Source organism: Sitophilus oryzae, unplaced genomic scaffold (genome assembly GCF_002938485.1).
Source record: "Sitophilus oryzae breed Bouriz unplaced genomic scaffold, Soryzae_2.0 scaffold_576_pilon_pilon, whole genome shotgun sequence".
NCBI classification, from domain to species: Eukaryota; Metazoa; Arthropoda; class Insecta; order Coleoptera; family Curculionidae; genus Sitophilus; species Sitophilus oryzae.
Genome location: NW_022147169.1, coordinates 1210288 through 1234709, shown reverse-complemented (window position 1 = coordinate 1234709; position 24422 = coordinate 1210288). Strand labels below are relative to the sequence as shown.

Sequence of the window (24422 nt, the reverse complement as noted above, 5' to 3'; positions counted from 1 at the left end):
AGATTTGTTTTATTCAAAAAACACTACGACAAATACCTTCATTTGTCTCAGAAATATGAAGAGGCTCGAAATATCGCATATTACCTGGAGGAGAAATATCACGAAGTTAAGGTAATTAAGTATAATCACAATATTTTTATTTTACAATAGTTATCAGGTGTTAATTTTATAATTTTTATTAAGATAAGATAATCTAAAGTTACGAAATACCTGTTTTGCACTATTATAGCTGCTATACTTAAGGCTAGATAAATTAAGTTTTTAGAACAGACATATTCAAAAAATATTTAGCATTATTTACACTTAGGTCATTGTTTTATTTTGATTTGAATGGCCTTGACACTGACTATTTTTCAAAAATGGTCTAAGTTGTGTAACTTGTCGTAAAATCATGTGAATAATGACCATTCTCATATTATCTTTAAAAATGATTCAAAAATATACCTTCATTTGGCAGTTTTCCAAAATGAAAATAAGAAAAATGTGGTCTGTGCACTTACATATTCCTGAAAAAAGAATTTGTGTTATTCAATCCCATCACATAAATTTAGCTGATGTTTTGTAAACAAACAATACAATGACAAGGATGTTTCCCTAAACAATATCCTAATTTTTTATTTCTGGCTGTGACCGTCTCGTCTGTGGGAAAGTTTCAATGATTTTTGTTCTATATTTGCATACAATATAGTTTTTATTTAGGTCTGGGTCTTTCTCAAATAAAAATGAATGTCATTGTCAGTGCTTTTTTCGAAGCAGAAAAGGTACTTTCTATTTAATTACTTTAATAACAGGTAGTTTGTTTGGTTTTATGACTTCCCTATTTAAACGGTTTTCGGAAAAGATCTGGAATTTTTTCAATTTATTGAAGAGTAAACAAGTTTATTATATTAGAAACTCGTGGGTTGTAAATTTTTATTGTTAATAAGTGTTATTAGCCATCCCTCAGACACGTTTTTCAGGTGTTAAATGATAAGAAAAACCTCGAGAAATATAAAAATTGTTTTTATTTACACCCAATTGAGATGTGTCATTTCGTAATTTAATGTGGTATACGAAGAATAAAATCGGTGTCCAGTTGGCTTGGAAATGACGTTCGATGACAGCCGCCATATAATTTTAAATATATAAAATGATAGCGATCTTCATTTCATAGCCATCGCTGGCGCCGTTTTTTTTCGATCATACTGTGTTAATAATACTACCTGGAATACTGTATGATTAAATAAAAAATTATGATGTATTTCAAAACCATATTTTTATTTTTTAATGCATAATAATATAATCCAATATCTAATATTATGTGTAGAGATGAGCAAAACTGCGATTTTCCAATCGCAGTTGAAACTGCGATTGTGATTTGTAAATCGCTGCGACTGTAACCTGCGATTGCGATTTTGATATTTTTAAATTGGTACGCTGTAAACTGGGAAGCTCAATCCCAAAATTTTTGAGAAAAAACAGAATAAATAGGGGAATAATTTTTTTTTTAATAAAATCTTACAAAGAAACTGTTGGGTGTTTCGATGCCATATGCCTTTTAAAGTGTTTTTTTATGATATTTTTGCTCTGCACACATATTGCACTTAAAATTTTCATCAATTACCAAAAAAAAATCAAACCAAACCAAACCACAAATAACTTAGTTTCCTTTTTTAAACATTTTTGATTAGAATAGACCAAATAAATTTAAAAGGGAAAAAATACATAAAATGTTCAAAATATTCGAATGTGCTTTTAGACAGTCTGTACGTATACTAACGAAAAATTTATTATAAAAAAGGTTGCCGCCAACCTTAATTCAAATAACGAGAAAAAAACTGTTTATTTTATCTTTTTTTCTCTTAAAAACATTTTCTTTATATGTAACTCAAAAGAAGCCGACGCCGACGGCTTTGATGCGGCCCGTCCAGTGCAAGTGCAAACTTTCGAACTTTTAGATAAATAAAAAGACAATATCACATTTTATTATATTTGAAATTTCTCTAAAATGAAAAAACTGATTGTAAAGGATGTATTTAAATTAACATAGCAGCCGATCCACAACTGTTAGTATATTCAGAAAATTATATTATATTATGGATTGTTATAAAAATGTTTATAATAATATATATACATATAACAAAATATAATAAAGAGAAAGGGCTGTTTCTTTTTCGTGCTCTATATCTTCTAGTAAATAAAGGATAAAAATAGATCATTTTTTATAATTTGAATCCAAAACTGTCCTTGAATGAATTATTTTATCTGAATCATTACCTGGGAGCAACTGTAACTATAATTAGTCATAACCGAAAACAAGAATTTTTAACCTTCTAAATCCATAATTATATTATAAATCTAAAACTATTATCAAAATTTAAAACTAAAAAATTATACATATATATTATGCGGTATATAAACATATATAAGCCTATTTTCCAACGCTTCATAAAAATAACGGGGCCCTGATGGCGAATGTGATTTTGCGATCTAGTCTAGGCCGATGTGTTGGGAGCTGCGAACGAAAATCACAATCGCCGCTCTTCGTTGGCGTGCCCACTCCCGATGCCGCGCCGCCGGTGCCAACGAAAATCGCAATCGCAATGCTGGGATGAGCTGCGATTTTCGTTCAGCTCCTCGTTCGCCTGCCCACTGCCGTGTTGATGACGCGCCGCCGCCAGCCGCCAGCCGATGTGCCGGAGAATCGCAATATTGCGATTTTCGTTCCCAGCAAGTTCCCAGCTCATCGTTCGGCTTCTCAGTGCCGTGTCGATGCACCGCCGCCGGTGCAAACGAAAATCGCAATGCTGTGATTTTCGTTCGCGTGCCCACTGCGATTGGAAATCGCAACTGGTGTAATATTGATTGCCTAAAAATCCAAAATCGGCAGATATATGTTTCAATCGCAAGTCGCAGTTTGTTATGGAAAGGAATCACAGGTTGCGATTGCGAATTTACAATCGCTGCGATTAAATCGCAGTTTGCGATTTTCTGCTCATCTCTAATTATGTGTATCACAAAAAATCACAAATTTGCCTAATGCCATTTTTTTTGTTATTTCCAACCTACGTAAATTATAATTAGGTATATTGTATTTGTATAGAGGAATAAATAATTATTATTCAGAATTAATTTATAAGTAGGTACATAACAATATGTTTACAGGGTGACACACTATTCCAAAATAACTTTAGGCCTATCAGCAGTGGGATTCTGTAAGCTCCGTAGCAAGAAATTTCCTGTCTAGCCTATGTAAAAGCCTTGTATATGAATTTTTAAAGTAGCTCAACCTAAGACGTTTATGGATGTAAAGCACCAGATGGCGGGGCGTATTTCACTGTCTTTTACTACAGAAAAATATTTTTTGTTACTCTGAATTTTGAAGCGACCAATAAAAACAGAGAAAATAAAAATCGATAATTTTCGGACTGTGCCAATTGGTTACTAATCGACCAGATACTTTTTATCTATTAGATATCCTATAAAAGCTGGTAATTATACAATTCGACCATTGTAAATACCTGACAGATTCCACAAGGCCGACGAGGCCGATGCTTTTCACTGATAAGAAAAAAAATGTTTGTTTAGATAATTTTCGAAATATTTTTTCTTTCTGAATGCACATTTTTAAAGTATTTTATATTCTTTGTCCGCTTGATCTATTATACTGGACGCACGTATCGAAGTTCTGTTTTAAACAATGTTCTTATTTCTTTGTAGTTGTAGTGGTTGTAGTGTAAAATTAGATTAATTTTATTAAGTTTAATTATAATGTTTAGTGTAGAATACCAGAAATAGTTTAGTAGTGTTTTTATAATTTATTATTTTGTAGTTAAATACTAGGTAAAGGGATAATTTGGTTATTTTTTCTTTTTGTTACATTAATTAGTAAGTTTGATAATTTTTTCAGTGTAAAATACAAGAAGTAGTTGTGTAGTGTTTTGATAAGAGATTATATTCGTTTATTTTGTAGATGAGTAGTAGGTGAACGTATTTGGGTATTTTTTCTTTTTGTTTTTCTTCTAATTGTAGTAATTCTATTAAGTATTGTGATAGATAGGTATATATTATCTTCCTTCAACTTCGTTGAAAAGTGCGTTATCATATAATTTTGGTTTTCTGGTAGTAGAATATACGAAAACAAAAGCTGATCAAATTTATTTTAAATTAAATTAATCGAGTCTTATTAATCAAATTAATCTAGTCAAATAATAATAATAGTTAGTTTCTAAATACTATACAGGGTGAGTTTCCTACGATGTTCTCTATGGGTATCTCGGAAACTACTGGAGATAGAGAGTCGGTTAAATGGGGAAAGAATTGAGTTTTGTGGGTCATAAATATGCGCCTTTCGGATTTTTCGGAGAATTTCAAGGCTTACTAGATATTTCGAAAAAAACAAATTTTGGCTATTTTAAAACTCGTCTCTAATTCCATTATAATCTACTGTATGATCGAATAAAAACGGCTTCAACGATGGCTATGAAATGAAGATCGTTGTCATTTTATATGTAAAATTATATGTGAAATATCATCGATCGTCATTTCATAGCCATCGCTAACGCCGTTTTTATTCGATCATACGGTATTTTATACAAAAAGTTTTCAGATAAAAGTTGTAGATAATCACATACCTAATGAGTTTGTGTTTTCTGTTTTTTTTTCTAAAGCCTGTCATTTTTGACATATGACACAAACATGTTTTTTTTTTAATGGAAACCCTAGTTGGCTATGACTTCATAAAAAGCGCCATTCTTTAAGCTTTTCAGCGATATAGGTATAATATGTTTTTTTCGAAAAATTACAAGTTATAGTCAATTCTTTTGTTTCTTGGCTAATTCCCATACCAATAATACCATGCCAATTAGTAGGCATCAAAAATATAAAAAGTTTATGTTTTCAAAAAAAAAATATCGTAAAATTCGTAAAGCACTCAATTTAGATGATTCTTTTATAAACCTGCATTAAATCAAATTAAAATAGGTATGTAACTTTTTTTTTAAATATTAATTAACAGCAATTAGCATTATCATAAATTATAAATAATGTACCAACATATCGAAATAATAATTTCTTTGTTAATACGGTTTAGAATTCCTAAAATAATAGACAAAAATAATCCACAATTTACAATAAAATAAAAGTTTCGTTTAGATTTCTTAATTAGCTGATCACTATTAAAGTTCGTAGAAACCCGGGCTATATTATTACATTACTCTGAGGAAAATAACGAAAATAATCGATATTTTTGACTCCGCCCCGAAAGGTTCACGATTTGTCCTCCAGTTGGCAGCACATTTTGTCTAGTCGGTTGCATAACTTTAAGAATATATAAACAAGGGTAAAAGTTACTATAAATGTAACATAGTTTAATGCTAAAAAATGTCGACATATTCACCAGGGATGTGCGTATGGGTTATCGTTATCAGTTATCACTGGAATATTTTTCTAAAAAAAGCATGTACGCCACCGAATCTTTTTCTCTTTTTAGCAAAATAATGTTTTTTTTTGTAATTATCTTAAATACCACTATTTTTTTATTTGAAATTGTTGTTAGACTGGACTCTAATAATAATAATAATTAATAGTAATAATATTTAATAATAAATTAGATAAAATATATAATTTATTAATTTTATTTTTATTTTAATTTTATTAATTGTGATTACTAAAATTGTGTTTATCAAGGAGACCGAATTCGACAAATATCAAGAGATAACTTTTAATTAACATTAAACGACTACAGCATTTTGATATCAAAAGGAAAAGTCAGTTGCGCACATGTTTTTTTTTTGTTCCTGATGAATTTATCGACACTTTTTTAGCATTAAAATATGTAGCACTTATAGTAATTTTTCCCCTTAAAATTTCATTCAAATCACTAAAAGTACTTGGAAGAAAGTTATAATAAATGGAGAAAGATTATTAGGATTTTAACACCCTGTAGCTACGAAACAAAGCAGAATCGGACCTACGTTGATATGAAAAATAAATCTTATTTTTTCGTGAGGAATCTCCCCACGAGAGATGGCACATGTCTTTTGAAACACCCTGTATAAACAATTATTATTTACTTCAACAAAACTCACCTCCTTAACAGCACTTAAGGGAAATAAAGGACCACTACTACCGCTTTCCCATTCAAAATATTCTAACAAGGTTGCGATGAGTTTTTTGCAACGGCTATTAAGCTATCTTGTACCACTTCGCACTAAAAGTGGTTCTAAAAAGAACAATGTTCGACTGCAAGGTATGCTAGTAAAAAATGTTAACTTTAAAGTCGAGCTTAAATAAGGTTTAAATTTCAAAATAATTTTTGTCTCAGATAAATACAGGGTGTCCCAGAAATAAGTGCAAGTATTTTAAGGAGTGGTAGATCTCGATAAAATAAACATATTTTCTCTTTACCTTTTTTTAAATAAGTCCAAAATAACGGAGTTATTTTACTTTGAAAATTTCCAAAAAAATGATTTGTTGTTCAAATTTTGAGAACCACTATATCTTTTATGGATTTTCTTTCTTGTAAATTTAATCTACTGCGTATGTAGCCATATTATCAAGAAATTATGTTTTTTTATCTAAAAACTAAAAAAAATCCAAAATTTTGTTCGAAAAATTCCGAATTTTCAATTTTTTTGCGAAAAAACTTATAGGCGTGTTTCTGGGGTTGAACTATACTACGAGTTAAAATACTTGCAGTTATTTCTAGGACACCTTGTATAGTTAGTTATTTCTATAAATTTGTAATTAATCTAGCACTTTATTACTCTATCAAAATATAATTTCTTGTTCAGTATTTTTTCCAACCATCATATGAAAGTAAGACTTAAAACGACCTAAAATAAAGTAATTAAAGGATTAATAATTGACTCTCTATACTGATATGTAGTATTAAGATGGTATTGCCCTGTGATAATTGTAGATAATAGAATATACAGGGTGTCCCACCTGATGAATCTTTATATTTACAGTTATTTTTAATAATATTGAAATTTATAGTAAGCTATTACCATAGTGGGAAAAGTTACCAGAAACGAGCTATACAGTTTATAAGAAATGTCTATACCTATGTGGCGGATTCATCTCTCCAAAAAATTCCTATGTTTATTGTTTTGTAGATTTTCTTGCAGTGGCGAAAAACCTATATAGGAATTTTTATACAGTTTATTTTATTTTTTTTTAATTTCTTTTCCAGACTGAAAGAGACGATCTGATCCAGCAACGGGATGAGCTCGCCAGAAGACTGGAATCCAACGAATGCTTGATTCGGGAAAAAGAAGACGAAGTATTTTTACATTTAGAGCGCGTTGTTTACTTAGAGGAACAGTGCGATAAGGTAAGTCACTCAGATTTTTCGAATTATTGACTAGTCCAGTAGTTTTGGATTTTTTTTTAACAAAAAATAGTGGATTGAAAACAGGGTGCAATGATTTAAATCAACTGTTTTTTTTTATATTTTAATCATGGATTTAAATAAAAAAATCAATTTCTATAAAAAAATTATGATAAATCGAAAGATAACTGTAAAAATAATAAAAACTTTTCCTTGTAAAGTCCTAAAAAAGTATTCTTATATCAAATATACCCTATATCTATTCATCAAATAAGTACAAAGTTACACTTGCTGTTGTAACGTTTAAATACTTTAATAGATCGACAAATAATTCTAAAAGTTATAACATATAACACATATCCCTAATATTTATTCACCTATTAAAATGTTGGACCGATTTTTAAAGTTATTTCGTGTGAATCCATTACACTTCTAAATGGCAGGGATTTATTTTGAAATTGTGAAGTGCCAGAAATCCGGTATTTGAATATATTTCATTTGCAAACTTTAGTGCAGGACTAGTTTCTAGTTTCTTCTGATGTCAGGTTATATTTTTATTCCCGAGGAATAAATAATCAATGTCAAAAGATAAGCTGGAGTCAAGGCTGTTTTATCCCTTTTTTGATACAGCTGAATGTTGATCAAGATAATTTCCGTCTTCCTTAATTTATCTTCTAGTTCATTCCACATTTCTACCGACATTTTGTTCTGCAATAAGTACTTTGCACTTTGAACATGAGATGGTACTAATTTTATTCTCGACTTAAGACAGTCATGAGTATTTCGAAAAAAAATTCTTTGATCTAAGTGGCCGATTTTTTAGGGACATTTTAGGAAAATAGGGGCATCGGCAAAGTTTACAAAATAAAATATATCGGTGACCGATGTGGAAAAACGATACCCGCCGTAGAAATGTTAATATTGTCAATATCGGGCAGAGTTACAAAGATGTAGCCATTTAGGATAGGACATTAAATAAAAAATTGGGATAACTCTAATTTTTTTGAAGTTTGTTAAAAAAGTTGTTTGTTGTATAAAAAGCATTCATAAAAAATATATATCCTTCAAATCCTTACCAAAAACCACCAAATTTAATAGCAGTTAGTAAGAAGTTTCATTCGTATATATTTTTACTCGAAAACGACTAGTAGACGAACTACAATCGGATGAGATTCTGGGAATGGTCTCGGATCTCAAACCACCAATCCAACTCTTGACGCGCACCTACAACGTCCTGTGTCCGAATAGGGAGGAATGGGATAAGCCGAGAAACATGCATGCGGAAATGTGTTGGTACACGGACGGATCGAAAAACGATCTGGCGCAGGAATTTACTGCAGCAGTCTAAAGACTGAGATCTACCATCATTCCAAACCAAACCAAACACACCACAATTTTCCAAGCTGAGCTAATGCTATTGAAACCTGTGTGCAACTGCTGGTAGAACAGCAATACACCGGGAAAACAATAAGCATATTTTCGGATAGTCAAGCCGCGTTGAAAGCACTTGAGGCAAAGAAAAGCACGTCTATGACGATTCTTCATTGTAAGAAACTACTCAATATATTAGGAGATAGGAACAAAGTGTCGCTAATATGGATACCGGGACGTATCGGCCTAGAGGGAAATGAACCTGCTGATTCTCTCGCCATTCGTGGGCCCAGAACCAACACTTAGCGTTCCTAAAAATCTCGCAAGAGACAGGCTCTGTGAATTGGTTAGGGGTACGACGTTTCGGGACTGGTATGACAGTTCCGGAATGGAACATGCCAAGACAATCCTAGCCGGGCCATCCATACGTAGAATACATGAACTCCTAAAGGCTGGTAGGAACGGAACGCATACGCTTACTGCAGTATACACGGGCCACTGCCGGCTGAGATCACACCTACAGAGGATGGGACTGGTGGAAGACGCCGAATGCCGACTCTGTATGGAAGATACGAAACAATGAAGCACGTTATGTGTATCTGCCCCGCTGGGGGTAGGACCAGGTTTGAGATGTTTGGCAAACCCACGCTAGACCTATCAGACCTAGAAGACATATCACCCTCGGACATAATGGCCTATGTTAAAAGGCTGGGTCTTGAGGGTGAACTTTAATGCTCATTTCTAATAAAGAACTTGTAGAAACTGAGCCACAATAGGCCCTTGCGGCTGCACTGGAGATTCCCACCTGGGACCCACTCTTAGTCAAATACAAAATACAAATACAAGAAGTTTCACTTCAAATATGCGAACATAGTGCGCACACAATTCTTTTTCATTCTTGTATCGAATTGGATAATAAAGTTATTGGGCTATAAGTCACCCACATTTTTCGAATTATTTCGAAACAGTAGGTACCTAATTAGTACCGTATGCAAATGAGATTACTAAAATTAAAATAAAGAAGGCTAATGCCATTGCGATGCGTGTACGTGCCTCTTTGCATTTAAATTGATATATCTTGTTATTATTCATACTTCGATGAATATTAGCGCAACTTAAGCAGAAATTCCACGGACACGTATATAGAATTATAACTTCTTGAAGTGAGTCAAACTGGTTTCAAATGAATAAATGTATGAGAGATTTTTTATTATTTTTACAATGATGGGAATTGTAGAGAATGCATTTTTTATTTTCTTTTGGTGTAATTCTAACCAAGGCTCCATTAATAATTATATTACTCAAAATTAATTCCCTGTTCTATCGGGAATCAACTCGGGTAACTTCTTCTCCCGGTGCCGTGCCTGTCTTTTGCGTTGGCGATCTCCATGACTATATTTCGTTGAAGAGTTCTCTATCTTTTGCTGCATAATATGCTCATAATCTGTTGCATGCTTGCATGAAACATCCTCTCCACCCCCAGACCGGTCCAGTTCCGTATATTTCTGAGCCATGACAGTTTCTTTCGACCTACCTATCTTCTATCTTCGACTTTTCCTTAAACGATCAAACGAGGAATATAACATTTGGTGCCACGCATTATGTGTCCGAAGTAGCTAACCTTTCTGGCCTTGATGGTGGTTCTCCGGTAGCACCACATTGCAAAGGCCTATTTATATTATCGACTTTTAGCGTCCATGTCTTGCATCCGTAAAGAAGAGTGGACCATAGGGCACAACGTAGTGTTCGTAATCGGGTTTTCAGTGACAGGTTTCTATTAGTGGGCGTGGTAATCCATTTATTGAATATTTTACGTGCCATTTCAATTCTTGCTTTTACTTCCACTCAGGTAACAATAACTAAAAATCATTTTTTGTTACGTGCGAAAGTCCTTTGCAAAAAACTCTTCTAAATAAGATGTGATGCTATTTCCTATTGTCTTACTTCTTTTCTGTTTTGAAGTTCCTATAATGTTTATTAGCAATTACTGAAGTTTAAATTTAGTATATTGTTCTTTGATATTTGTTATACAGGGTGGTCCGAACTGTATTCCGGAAACTTTGGCAGCATATTCTGTAGATAAAAATAAATAAAAAATTTTGTATAAACGTATGTCCTAAAATGCCTAGTTTCGGAGATACAGGGTGTAGAAGTTTCATTTTTATTTCGATTTTTTTCAAGTAATTTCTGAAGTAACGTCAATATTTAGATGAAAATTGGTGTTTGGGAGTTTTTTGACAAGAGAAATTTGATTTTGATGTCGATATGACTCCTATTTGTAGGGGGCGTCCCTTATATGTGTTTTAACTGCTTTGAAGAGTAATAACTTTTCGTCCGTACCTGTATAAAACTACTGAATGAAAAAATATACATTTCCGTGATATATACATATCCCTACGAGCAACCTTTCTCAATTTATTTAGAATGGTAAATGTCAATATATGTCATTATTGACTAAAAATAAACATGTTGAGTAGATAATTATTTGACTGAAATGATATCTTTGGCAAGTTTTTATTTTTTAAACGAATTATAAATTTTTCTTCGGAAAAATGATGATAAAACAGTTTCTGTTGAACTTTTGGCAAAAAAACATTTCAAATTTATGATTTCAGTCTAAAAACTATTTAGTCAACATGTTTAATTTATGTCAATGAAGACAGGTATTGATAGTTTCGATTTCAACTATCTCGAGAACCATTACTCGTAGCGATTTTTACCAAGAGACCTTTTTTACGTGAAAAATGTCGTAAATGTATATTTTTCTACTCAGTAGTTTTATACAGGTACGGACGAAAAGTTATTACTTTTCAAACCAGTTAAAAAATATGTATGTGGCGCCCTCTAGAAGTAAGAGACATATTGACCTCAAAATCAAATTTCTCACGTCAAAAAACGCCCAGACACCAATTTTCATCCAAACATTGACGTTACTTTAGAAATTATTTGGAAAAAATCGAAATAAAAATGAAACTTCTACACCCTGTACCTCCGAAACTAAGCAATTTAGGACATAATTTATACGAACTTATTTACTTATTTTTATCTGCAGAATATGCTGCCGAAGTTTCCGGAACACAGTTCGGATCACCCTGTATTTTATGTTATGTTTGACAAAACTTAATATTTTAAGATAAAGTTACTGACAAAATTTAATATTTTTTTTTGATCAAGGTTTTTTTTTCTACTAAGTGTAGTTCCTTTTCCGACTTACTGATATGTATGACTCTCGGAATATTTAAATTTATTTTGAGTAGTTAAATTTTTATTATAAATAGTTAATTATTATCAAGAGTTCAAAAAACTACAGTTTATATTAGCAAGTCATTTTGATGAGTAGAATGCCCTATTTTTGGCCCACAAAATTAGTAATTACAGTCAAATAAAAAAAACTAATAAAAGTGCTCAAGGTAAACAACAAAAGCTATATAATTATTAATGTGTCCATAAGTAAGATCATAAATATTTATTGAATTATTCAATTCTTTTTCAAATTTATTATATTAAAAAATAAATACAATTATTGCTATGCAAGTAAAAATGTATTTATTCATTACTTCTTTATTGGTGAAGAATACCGAATACGTAAACAAATAAAACATAAAAACAAATCTATAACCTCCATAGATATTATAATCCAAATTACAGGGCAGGGCGTTACGATTGATAGCACTATCTATTATTTTGGATATTAATTATTCATAAACATATTCCTAGCAAAAACCCAAAGAACAGCTTACTATGCACTTTGACTACTTTTATAATTTAAATTATCCAAAAATAACCGAAATAATGATGAAGTAACAAATAAAATGAGTGTTAGTATAGTCTGTCCAACAGGAGCGTCCCTGACAGTGACAGTTGTGTATGTCATCTTAATTCACAGGCATTTTCTGTCATTTTTTGGTCTGTCGAAATGTTTCCCGAGACGTTGGACAGACTATACAGCGTGGTCCGAATTTTATTCTAGTAACTTCGGCAGCATATTCTGCAGATAAAAATAAGTAAAAAAGTTTCTATAAATGTATGTCCTAAAATGCTTAGTTTCGGAGATACCGGGTGTAGAAGTTTCATTTTTATTTCCATTTTTTCCAAATAATTTCTAAAATAACGTCAATATCTGGATGAAAATTCGTGCCTGGAAGTTTTTTGACATGAGAAATTTGATTTTCATATTAATATGACTCCTACTTGTAGAGGGCGCCACCTACATGTTTTTTAACTGGTTTGAAGGGTAATAACTTTTCGTCCGTACCTGTATAAAACTACTGAGTAAAAAAATATACATTTACGACGTTTTTTACGTAAAAAAGGTCTCTTGGTAAAAATCACTACGAGTAATGGTTCTCGAGATATTTGGAATCGAAATTATCAATACCTGTCATCATTGACATAAATTAAACGTGTTGACTAATAGTTATTAAACTAAAATAATAAATTTAAAATGTTTTTTTACCAAAAATTCTGCAGAAACTGTTCATTTTATTATTAATTTAAAAACATTAAAAATTTCCAAATTTATTATTTCAGCCAAAAAACTATCTACTCAGTCATGACATGTATTAGTTAAACACACGTAGGTGGCGCCCCCTACAAATAGTAGTCATATTGACATCAAAATGAAATTTCTCATGTCAAAAAACTCCCAGCCACCAATTTTCATTCAAATATTGACGTTCCTTCATAAATTATTTGGAAAAAATCGGAATAAAACTGACACTTCTACATCCTGTATCTCCAAAACTAAGCATTTTCGGACGTACATTTATATAAACTTTTTTACTTATTTTTATCTGCAGAATATGCTGCCGAAGTTTCCGGAATACAGTTCGGACCACCCTGTATACGCTAATCCATAATGTGTGACAAATATCAAATATCCCTTTATATAAAAGTTTCGTTATTTTTTTTCAGATTAGAGCTGAAAAAGAGAAGCTTCTACAAAAAAAGAACCTTATTGAGATAGAACGAGATAGAACTTTGAGACTGGTGAGTATTAAATATAATAAATAGTTAATTAATTTTACTAGTACAGGGTGGGTCAAATTCGACGCTTTTAAATGGAAATACCCTTTTCTATAGGATATAGACGAAAACTAATATCGGTGTCTGGAGCTCAATTTTCATCAAAAACATGATGGTGAAAACCGCACATCAATATCTGTTACCAAGTTATATCTGTTTCGGAGTTACGGGGTGTTTTTCAAAAATGTGCATTTTTAACAAATCGCTGTAACTTTTTTGCTATGGAAAATTTGGTATTTCTATGAAAACATTTCCAAAGCACCTTTTTACGTAGAATTTAATGGTTTAAGTATAATTTTTTTAAAATTAATAATTTAAGAGTTATTAACAGAAAAATTGATTTTTTATTTGGGACACCCTCTATATTTTTAATTAACTGAAAATAATTTAAAATTACCTTCCCAAAAATATAGCACACTTTTAACTAGTAGGCTTTGGACCCCTTATTGATGATATGCCGTTAATGGAACTCGAAAACATATTTTTCTAGCACGACTGAACACTGAAGTTATCAGCAAATTTTTGCAGCCAATTTAAAGAATAATTGAATAGCTAACTAAGATCCCAGCCGTTAGCCGTCGAGGCTGCCTGACTTCTCATGAGTGCCCATGGTCTCAGTGTCTAATCCTATGGATATATTTGCCGAAGAATAAAGGTTCCTTATTCTTCCGTATAATCTAGACAAGAATTAGAAATACTTAGCAGTTATTAGAGGGTATCTTTCACCCTACTAAGTTAATGAATTCCGCGAAAATTGTTCAAAAACTGCCCCGTTTGTCCATAACAGAAGACGGTTGATATGTCGAACACCTGTAGCAAAATCTCATGTCTTGGTTTGCTATTTATTTTTATTGTTATTAGATATAGTTTAAATGTGATGATGTTGGTGAAATATATTTTAAATTGTTATAAAATTCTGCATCTCTCATAGCAAATATTATTTTCGTTTTAATTGATGCTCACAGCTAGAATTTTTTTGCATTACAGCCGGTGCCGTTCAAAGCCTACTTATTTAAAGCGGGCGAATTTTTATATACTCTATATCTCGAAGAAGAATCGAGCAAAATATCAAGTGTGTTATATTTTTGGAAAGGTAATTTTAAATTCTTTTCAATAAATTAAAAATATACAGGGTGTCCCATATAAAAAATCAAATTTTCTGTTGATAATTCTTAAATTATTAATTTTAAAAAAATTATACTTAAACCATTAAATTCTACGTAAAAAGGTGCTTTGGAAATGTTTCCATAAAAATACAAAATTTTCCATAGCAAAAAAGTTACAGCGATTTGTTAAAAATGCATATTTTTGAAAAACACCCCGTAACTCCGAAACGGTAACAGATATATGCGGTTTTCACCATCATGTTTTTGACAAAAATTGAGCTCCAGACACCGATATTAGTTTTTGTCTATCTCCTATAGAAAAGGGTGTTTCCATTTAAAAGCGTCAAATTTGACCCACCCTGTACATACATAGTTTCAAGAAAATGATTTTAAATATATTGTTTTACTTCAGTTACAGGGACAGGCAAGAGAATCAGAGTGTAATAGACGGAAATTAGAAAGAGCAAGGCAGGAGGTGGTTCACCATTTGACCAGGATGAAGAATGAAAAAGAAAGCTTAGAGAGAGAGGTAAGATAAGTATACTATTGAGTCTACAATATATTTTTTTAAGTGTCTCTTTTCTCTTATCTTCAGAATTGGAATGACAAACTTTTATTAATCATATTTTTTTTATTTTTTATTAAAACTGAACAAAAAAAAGAAAAAATTATTTTTTTTTCTTTATTTTTTTTAAAATTAATATTTTAACCTCTGACGTATTAATTAATATCTATTTTATTTATAATATAGTATCTATAGCTACATTCACAAAGTTAGAATGACAGACAACTGCCAGTGTCATAATTCTATTTTTGGTCAGACTATATGAATTAATATTTTTTTAAACTCCACTATAGCGTTTAATAGAGACTTCAAAAAAACAATTACCCTCAAGAGCTTTAGCTATAGATATAGCAAAACTCGTTGTAATGTCATTTTGACGCCATTTTTATTTAGCCGCACTGTATATTGACCCTTATTATAAGCGTATATATTCTGTGTTATAAGTAACAGCCAAATCCCTTTATGGCAACAGCGTACTATATCGAAAATGTCGGAGTTGCCAAGGGCGAGAAATATACCTCAATTTAAGGGAATGTTGTAACAAATATTGTTAAGGGGGATTATAAATTTAAATATAATATAAATTATACTATAATTAATATTCTTTATTTTCAGAATGACCAATTAAAAGAAGCTTTAGAGGCTGAAAGGAAAGGGGCAAGAAGATACCTGACACAAGTACAAAGGCGGAGGATTGATGCAGCAGAATATTCTGAAAGAAGGGTAAGTCCAAATGCTTTATTACAATTTGCTTTAATATCTTCAAATGTACAATAGTGCAAATGCAGCAGTATAGTAACATTAAATTGTATAATCATTTTTACCGATATTAATATTGTAGTAAGTATATGAATTCCAAAGTTTAATAACAAATATTGAAGATTTTTGTGTTTTTGCAAGGCATCTTTCTATATTTTCTTATTGCTTCTTCGCTTCGATATAATATGTAATAAATATATTATCAGTTATAAAATTTATTATACGAAAACGAAAAGATGTAGAAACAAAATATTTTATGGGTATATGGGAAATGTACAGGTTATGTCAGAACTAAGATCCACACCAAAGTTATATTTTTTCTTATGGAACATCCGGTATTTTATTTCATATTTCGATTTCTTTCGACACAAAATAAGGCATTTATTGTAAGGGTTACATATGTTTACAAGCTTTGGTTTTTGAGATATTTAAAGTTCGGACACCGGGTATATAGGATACTGTCATAAAATGTCTATACCTATGTGGCGGATTCATCTATCCAAAAAAATCCTTATGGGTTTTTCGCCACTGCACTACAAGAAAAATCTACAAAATAAAATAGTTATTTTTTGTAAACACTTCTGCGTTAAACCTAAACGGACGCTGCTTGTCAGAAGTTCTGTTTATTGTAATAAAAATTTGCCTAACAAAGAAAAAAATGCTTAACGTTTCGGAAAGTTTTCTCTTTCCGTCGTCGGAAGCAAAAAATATAAAGAATCAAGAAAAAAACTATTTAAAATATTTAAATTGAACTATTCGAGAACACTTTACTTTTTAAAACAGATACGTCTACAAGAAATCGTTGACGTTCTGTTAAAATGACATTATATTAAGTTAAACTTCAAAATTAACAATTACTACCTGATAATTACTTAATAAGGTAAAACCAAAAAAGCCCAAACTTTCTGTATGATTATTTTTTAAATTTCACGTATGTTATGTTTATTTATGTAATGTTCTTTAAAATCAAAGAAGCGATTGCCATACATTACTAACATCTACAGATGCATGAGCAATACATTTATTTTTATTAGATTGAATTAATAAAGCCTCTTTTATTTTTCTTTTAGAGGCTATCGCTTCTTTCATTATAATTTTGGCGTTATTAAAATTTATTCTGTGCCCTGTGTCCCATGAGTGCTGACAAATCTTAGATTTGTGAAAATCTCCCTTTCTTAAATAATCTTTATGTTCTTTAATTCTAACATTTAAGGGTCTAGATGTTTCACCAATGTAAAATTTATCGCATTCACAGGGTATTTGGTATATTACATTTTTTGTTTGTTCTGTATTCATTGGTTTAGTATGTGATAAAATTGATCTAAGTGTATTTTGTGTTTTGAAAGATGTTTGTATGTTATATTGTTTTCCTATCCTTCTTATTTTTTCCGAAACGCCTCGTATGTATGGAATTGTAAGTTGTATATATTGTGTATTGTTATCTTTGTGTCTATGATTTGGGGTTTGTATTTCGTTTAATGTTTTGTCAATAAAATATGGTGGATAGTCGTTTTTTTATTAATGTATTTTTTATGTGATTTATATCTTTGTTTAGTGAAATGTCGTCTGTACATATTATTTTTGCCCTATCATATAAACTTTTTATAACACCTTTTTTTACACTTATACTGTGATTAGATGTTATAAAAAATAAATGTTGTTTATTAAAACATTAAACGAAATACAAACCCCAAATCATAGACACAAAGATAACAATACACAATATATACAACTTACAATTCCATACATACGAGGCGTTTCGAAAAAATAAGGATAGGAAAACAATATAACATACAAACATCTTTCAAAACACAAAATACACTTAGATCAATTTTATCACATACTAAACCAATGAATACAGAACAACAAACAAAAATTTAATATACCAAATACCCACAATACAATGCGATAAATTTTACATTGGTGAAACATCTAGACCCTTAAATGTTAGAATTAAAGAACATAAAGATTATTTAAGAAAGGAGATTTTCACAAATCTAAGATTTGTCAGCACTCATGGGACACAGGGCACAGAATAAATTTTAATAATGCCAAAATTATAAAGAAGCGATAGCCTCTAAAAGAAAAATAAAGGGCTTTTTAATTCAATCTAATAAAAATAAATGTATTGCTCATGCATCTGTAGATGTTAGTAATGTATGGCAATCGCTTCTTTGATTTTAAAGAACATTACATAAATAAACATAACATACGTGAAATTTAAAAATAATCATACAGAAAGTTTGGGCTTTTTGGTTTTACCTTATTAAGTAATTATCAGGTAGTAATTGGTAATTTTGAAGTTTAAAAATATAATGTCATTTTAACAGAACGTCAACGATTTCTTGTAGACGTATCTGTTTTAAAAAGTAAAGTGTTCTCGAATAGTTCAATTTAAATATTTTAAATAGTTTTTTTCTTGATTCTTTATATTTTTTTGCTTCCGACGACGGAAAGAGAAAACTTTCCGAAACGTTAAGCATTTTTTTCTATGTTAGGCAAATTTTTATTACGGTAAACACAACTTCTGACAAGCAGCGTCCGTTTAGGTTTAAGGCAGAAGTGTTTACAAAAAATAACTATTTTATTTTGTAGATTTTTCTTGCAGTGCAGTGGCGAAAAACCCATAAGGATTTTTTTGGATAGGATACTGTCTTCATATTTAATGATTAAAAATGATACTTTTACTTTAACTTGTGTAGAAAAATTAATACATGTCTCATATTTTAAAATATACGCCGTAGATTTCTATAACACTGGTATTATATTTATTTCCTTAAAATTAAAAACAAAGATGCTGGTATTCTTAATGTAGGCGTGTATATGAAAGTTAACTATACCGTTAATTAACTACTTTGTTGATTAATGCTTTTGTATGTTGTTACGAAACCATTGTTAATTGTTGAAAATAAAATCGTATTTCGTGGTTTTGCTTTTTTATTGAGAATGCAGTGTATAGGAGAGATTTCCCATTAATAATGGACACAATACGCTCGGCTTTCTTATCAGTTCCTTTCGGTCTGTCGTTTTATAGAACTGAATAAATAGGACAGGCATTTCCTTTTTCTTTTTCCTGGATTGTTTGTTTATTTATTTACATACTGTGTCTTACCAGCTATAAAATCCTAAGATAAAATCCAATTAAAAGACAGAAGAAAAACAGGGTTAAAATAAAATAAAGAATAAACAAACAAATTATCATTTCAACCACTGCAATCCTGTTAGCTTTCTTAAAACACTCACCGGTACGAAAGACTGGCACCTTGAAATTGTCGGTTTTTTTTAGTTTTATACAGGGTGTGCCAGAAATAAATGCAAGTATTTTAACTGGTAGTATAGTTCAACCCCAGAAAGCCTATGAGGTTTTTTTCACGAAAAAAAATTTTGAAAATTCGGAATTTTTTGAAATTTTTTTTTAGTTTTTAGTTAAAAAACATAATTTCTTGATAATATGGCAACATAGGTAGTAGATAAAATTTACAAAAAATAAAATCCAGAAAAGATCCATCGGTTCTCGAAATTTTAGCAAAAAATATTTTTTTTTGGAATTTTTCAAAGTAAAATAACTCCGTTCTTTTGGACTTATTTGAAAAACGATAAAGAGAAAATATGTTTCTTTTATCGAGATCTAGATACCACCCCTTAAAACACTTGCACTTATTTCTGGGACACCCTCTATATTATGGTCTAGTGGACCGATTTTGATAAATTTTTAAGCAATTTGTAGCTAAATTATTTGACTTTTTAATATCTCTTTCTAAATTAAAAATGAAAGTTGTCATCTGTCAGTTATACGAGGAAAAACAAAACGTTGATATTTTGGTGAAAGTTTGAAACACCCTGTGGAGTACGATAACAAAGCCAGGAAGTTAAAAATATATTTTTGTCATCTAGGTGAATCTTTTCTCGATAGTTTGTTTTTTGATTCGTTTTGATAGCTTTATTTTTAGCCGACCATACCAACAGGTAGGGAATGCAATCCCGCACAAAAATCTCAATCCCGCAAAACCTCGGGACTAAAGCAATCAATCCCGCGGATCCGCAAAATTGCGGGACTATAAACAATAGTCATACATTTGGTCCTAAATGGTACAAAAGGCATTGTACATTTTGCATAGGCCCACAATATATTGATATAGCGTGTATCTTAAACTAGCTGTACAGAAATTTGAACCGATGTATACAGGGTGTTCAAAAAATATATTTAATATTAAATAAACTTAAATTTTATTATAAATTATCTACTTATTTTATAAATAAAAATATTATTCTGATGTTGATTTTTTTTAACTTGTGTTAGTTATCTACTTTTAGATACACTCTATATCAATAATTTTTTGGCATATGCAGAATGTATTATTTAGGACCACACGTATGACTAAAAATGCATATTTTTCGAAAAAACGTATTTTCCTTAAAACAAAAACAATTAAAATGCCGATCAAATTGTTTTTTCTAATTTCAATACAGATTAGTCGTACTTGGTAAAAATTTCGATTTTTTAAAAATTGTAAATTTGCGGTAAAAAAGATTCTTAACCAAATTTTCACACTCTTATAAAACACCCTGTATACGAGAATTCGCTAAATATATTTTCGAAAACTACATAGCATCTTAATCACAATAGATAGATGCATCTAATACCTGGTCCAAACCGCATCCCAAAATCTTTTTTAGTTCAAGATTTTTAAATTTACCCTAAAATTTTGCTTGTCCCGATAATTATGTCCGGCAGTTTATTTGACGAAATTGTCCACAAGTACTAGTTAAACGCTTTTCTTCACTTACACACATACGCCAGAAACATGCCAGAAAGAAATCTAACAACCAACCTGTTTGTTTCACTTATTTTTAATGGCCAAGCCGTAAGGGGAATCCCCGGGTTCCCAGCGTCTTTGCCAGCGTCGACGCATCGGCCCGGAACGAAGCGGTTTGATCTTGATCGCGATCGATTCGGTTACCCATGTGTCGATCCCGCACGGTAAATCCAAGCAACTTTGTTCTCGCGGAATCGTAGAGGCATCCAGCATTTGCGGGATTGCGTTCCTTACCAACAGGTATGGTAGGATAATAAAATCGACAAAAAAAGTTTTTTTAATTTCACTCAAAATGAGTTATTTGTGCCATAAATGACCTAAATACAAAATATTTTCATGGTGTGTGTCTGTCTGTCTGTCTGTCCGTCTGTAACACGATAACTCAAAAACCGCTAAACCGATTTTAACCAAATTTGGCACAAAAATACTGTGGCTCCCGAGAATCGGGCAATTAGTTTTTGGTGGGGGTGGGGGTTGGGGGTTGGTATGGGAGGGGGTTAAAAATTTACCACAAAATCTACCCCAGGTGGCGAATAGGGGAAATAACCGCGGACCAACGGCTATACTGCTTCCCGGTGCCAATTTTTTTTTATAATACTTTTATAATTTATTAATACTTATATGTATAAGTGAGTGTTTCGCTCGTGCGAAAAAAAGCCCTTTTGCCGCCGGTTTTTTTTAAAAAATTGAAATTGTCTTGATCAAAATTTTCATAAAGATCAATATTTGGTCGGACATCTGAATTTTTACTACAAAATGGCTCAGTTTTACAGGGCTCTACTGCTTTATTTCCATTATCGATAACAGTAGTTTGATCTTGAATAGGCTACGATTTTGAGTCACGATTTTGAGAAACTTTAAGACTTCCTGATTCATTCAGTTCAGCTGGCCCAATCCTCTGTGAAATACATTATTTTTAGCTTTCAGGTATATACTTTCTTACACATTGTAGAAACAAATTATCTCTTTTCTGGTACAGCAGTAGGAGTAGCCTCGTCGAGTATACGTGTTTTTAACTGAATGAACCGCGGTCGCCATTAAAAATTAAAACTGCTGCATTTTTTAGGTTATTATATAGTTCTTATCACTTTTCCTCTATACTTTTGTACATTTAGCATCTTGTATGATAATGCCATGTCTCAAACTAAAAAAGACCTAGGCAATGCCTAGGCAGTTAGGTATTGCCTAGGTTTTTTAGGTGTAGGCACATTTATATCCATACACATTCTGCCTGCCTAGGTAGCAGTGGATATAAATGTGTTCTAAGGTATTGATTGCTATGTTACAGTCCATAATAAGAATATTTGGATTTTCCAGACATATTAATATTTTATTATCTAATCTAGTTTAAACCTTATTTAACTCTTCTCTGCTGTCTCAGTAATTTTTAGTAAATTAATTTTAGCAACATTTCAAACAACAATTTGGACTTGGCTTTTAGATCTCAGACTTGGCTTTTAGTCCGTCCCCAATTCAAATTATTCTTAATCTAAGATTCAAACGAAGCATAGAGATAGCCATCTTTATGTTTTATCCGTCAACCGCAGGATTCGCGTCAAATTCGTCTACCTTTTTACAAAGGGGAGCTCGAAAAATATTGCACCGAGGCCCCCAGTTGTCAATCTTAGTCAGATTACGGTACTACTATTACCTATTCTTAGTATACACTTAGATCGAGACTATTTAAATTTACCTAAGTGCCTAAGTGCAAATATTTTTAGGGCTGGTATATTTTGACCCAAAGAACACGTCTATGAGGTTTTTTTTGCAAAAAAAGATGTTAAAGGGCGTGCATCTTCTTTTAAAATTTTCCTGTATATTTGAAAAAAACTTTTTAGAACTTCCTGTTCACCGCAAATTTTCCCCACAATATAGTTTCTTAATCCCTGATATTACGGCACTCAAAGAGATGCAAATACAGAAAAATTTAGGTGGCTCAATTTTTTTTAAATAAATCTTTTTTTTTATTTTCAAACTTTAATAACTCGGTTAGACTTATTTGAAACACGGTAAAGAGAATAGATTATGTTTCTTTTATTGAGATCTACCAGCCCTAAAAATATTTGCACTTATAAATCAACCTTGTATAATAAAAATCTTCAAACCGAACAAACAACAGATGCTTATTAAAACATATTTTATTAAAAGTGTCTCAGAGAAAGACATCTTACAATAGTTATTTTACAAATTGGTGTTTATGTTTAAAATCAACTGACAATTATACTGATGCAAATTGATTAGTTAGTTATGGAGTCACTAAGAATCTTACGTCACTTTAGTTAGAAGATTAACCATTTAATTTTTGCTAATCCAATCTTTTTTTGAGCTCTGATCGGGACCGGCCCACCGGCCCATGTTCCCACCGGCCCGCCGGGAATTTTCCCGTTTTCCCATATGGCCCATCCACCCCTGTTGGTGAGGACCCAAAATCAATGCTAAAATTGCTCTAAACCGTTACTTATCGTCTTATTCAAAGGCGAATCTCTCCAATAAAAATAAAGCTATTGAGATGAATTAAAAAACAAACTATCGGGAAAAGACGTACCTAGACGATAAAATAAATTTTAAATTTCTTGCTTTGTTAACATATTCCACAGGGTGTTTTAAACTTTCACCAAAATATCAACATTTTGTTTTCCTCCGTATAATTGACAGATTGAAACTTTCATTTTTCATTTAGAATGAGACACTAAAAAGTCAAATAATTTAGCTACAAATTGCTTGAAAATCATCAAAACTGGCCCACTACTACTACTTGGGGCTAAAGAGGTGTAGTGTCCCATACCTTTTCACAAAATATCACCTTTTAACACTTACAACATAAATAATTACTATTATTAAATTGGAGTGATAAATTAAAAAACGTTATTGGATTAATAAACCATCAATCATGTTTGTATGTGTTTGAGAATTACACAGACAGTATCTTAAGTGGTACAACATTAATATAATAAAGAACACGACATTGATCATTTTATTTCAGAGTATTTAAGATAAGTAGTTGTACTTACTCCTAAAATATTTGTCTTTAAAGTATTTGATTATCTTAAAACAATGTTGAGTGTGGAAACAATAAAATTGTTATACAGTGTTTAATAAATAAAAAACGGCGCCAAGTTGCCTTAGAAGTGACGATCGATGACATTCGCCGTAAATTTTACGTACAAAATGTCAAAGATAACTTGGCTATATGGTGGTATTTCTTTTTCCAAATTTGAATTTGTCTTTCATAATCTTTAAGCGAAGGTATTGCTATAAATGGATTATCCTGTTCCTGTTAAACTATGCAACGTTATTTATTTATTTATGTTTGAAATGTTTTCTCAACTGCATTTGATTGATGTCCTTGTCAGTCGTGAAGTATGAGGATATGTTTTTATACGGTCAGGTGAAATCAAATATTACTAGTAACATAAATATAAAAGTATGTCTCTAGAGTAACAGAAAACATTATTAGATATTCATTA

General features: G+C 31.2%; 2 protein-coding genes across 2 annotated transcripts in view; one reads left to right on the top strand and one right to left on the bottom strand.

Moving 5' to 3' along the window:
• Nucleotides 1-24422, bottom strand: part of LOC115887498 (1-phosphatidylinositol 3-phosphate 5-kinase) — a 112281-nt gene that overhangs the window by 24596 nt on the left and 63263 nt on the right. The window lies entirely within an intron of this gene.
• Nucleotides 1-24422, top strand: part of LOC115887499 (FK506-binding protein 15-like) — a 64722-nt gene that overhangs the window by 626 nt on the left and 39674 nt on the right. The window contains exons 2-6 of the mRNA XM_030906958.1: nt 3-111; nt 7175-7315; nt 13598-13672; nt 15227-15343; nt 15995-16102. Coding sequence (XP_030762818.1) covers nt 3-111; nt 7175-7315; nt 13598-13672; nt 15227-15343; nt 15995-16102 — 550 coding nt within the window. The remainder of the gene's footprint in view (nt 1-2; nt 112-7174; nt 7316-13597; nt 13673-15226; nt 15344-15994; nt 16103-24422) is intronic.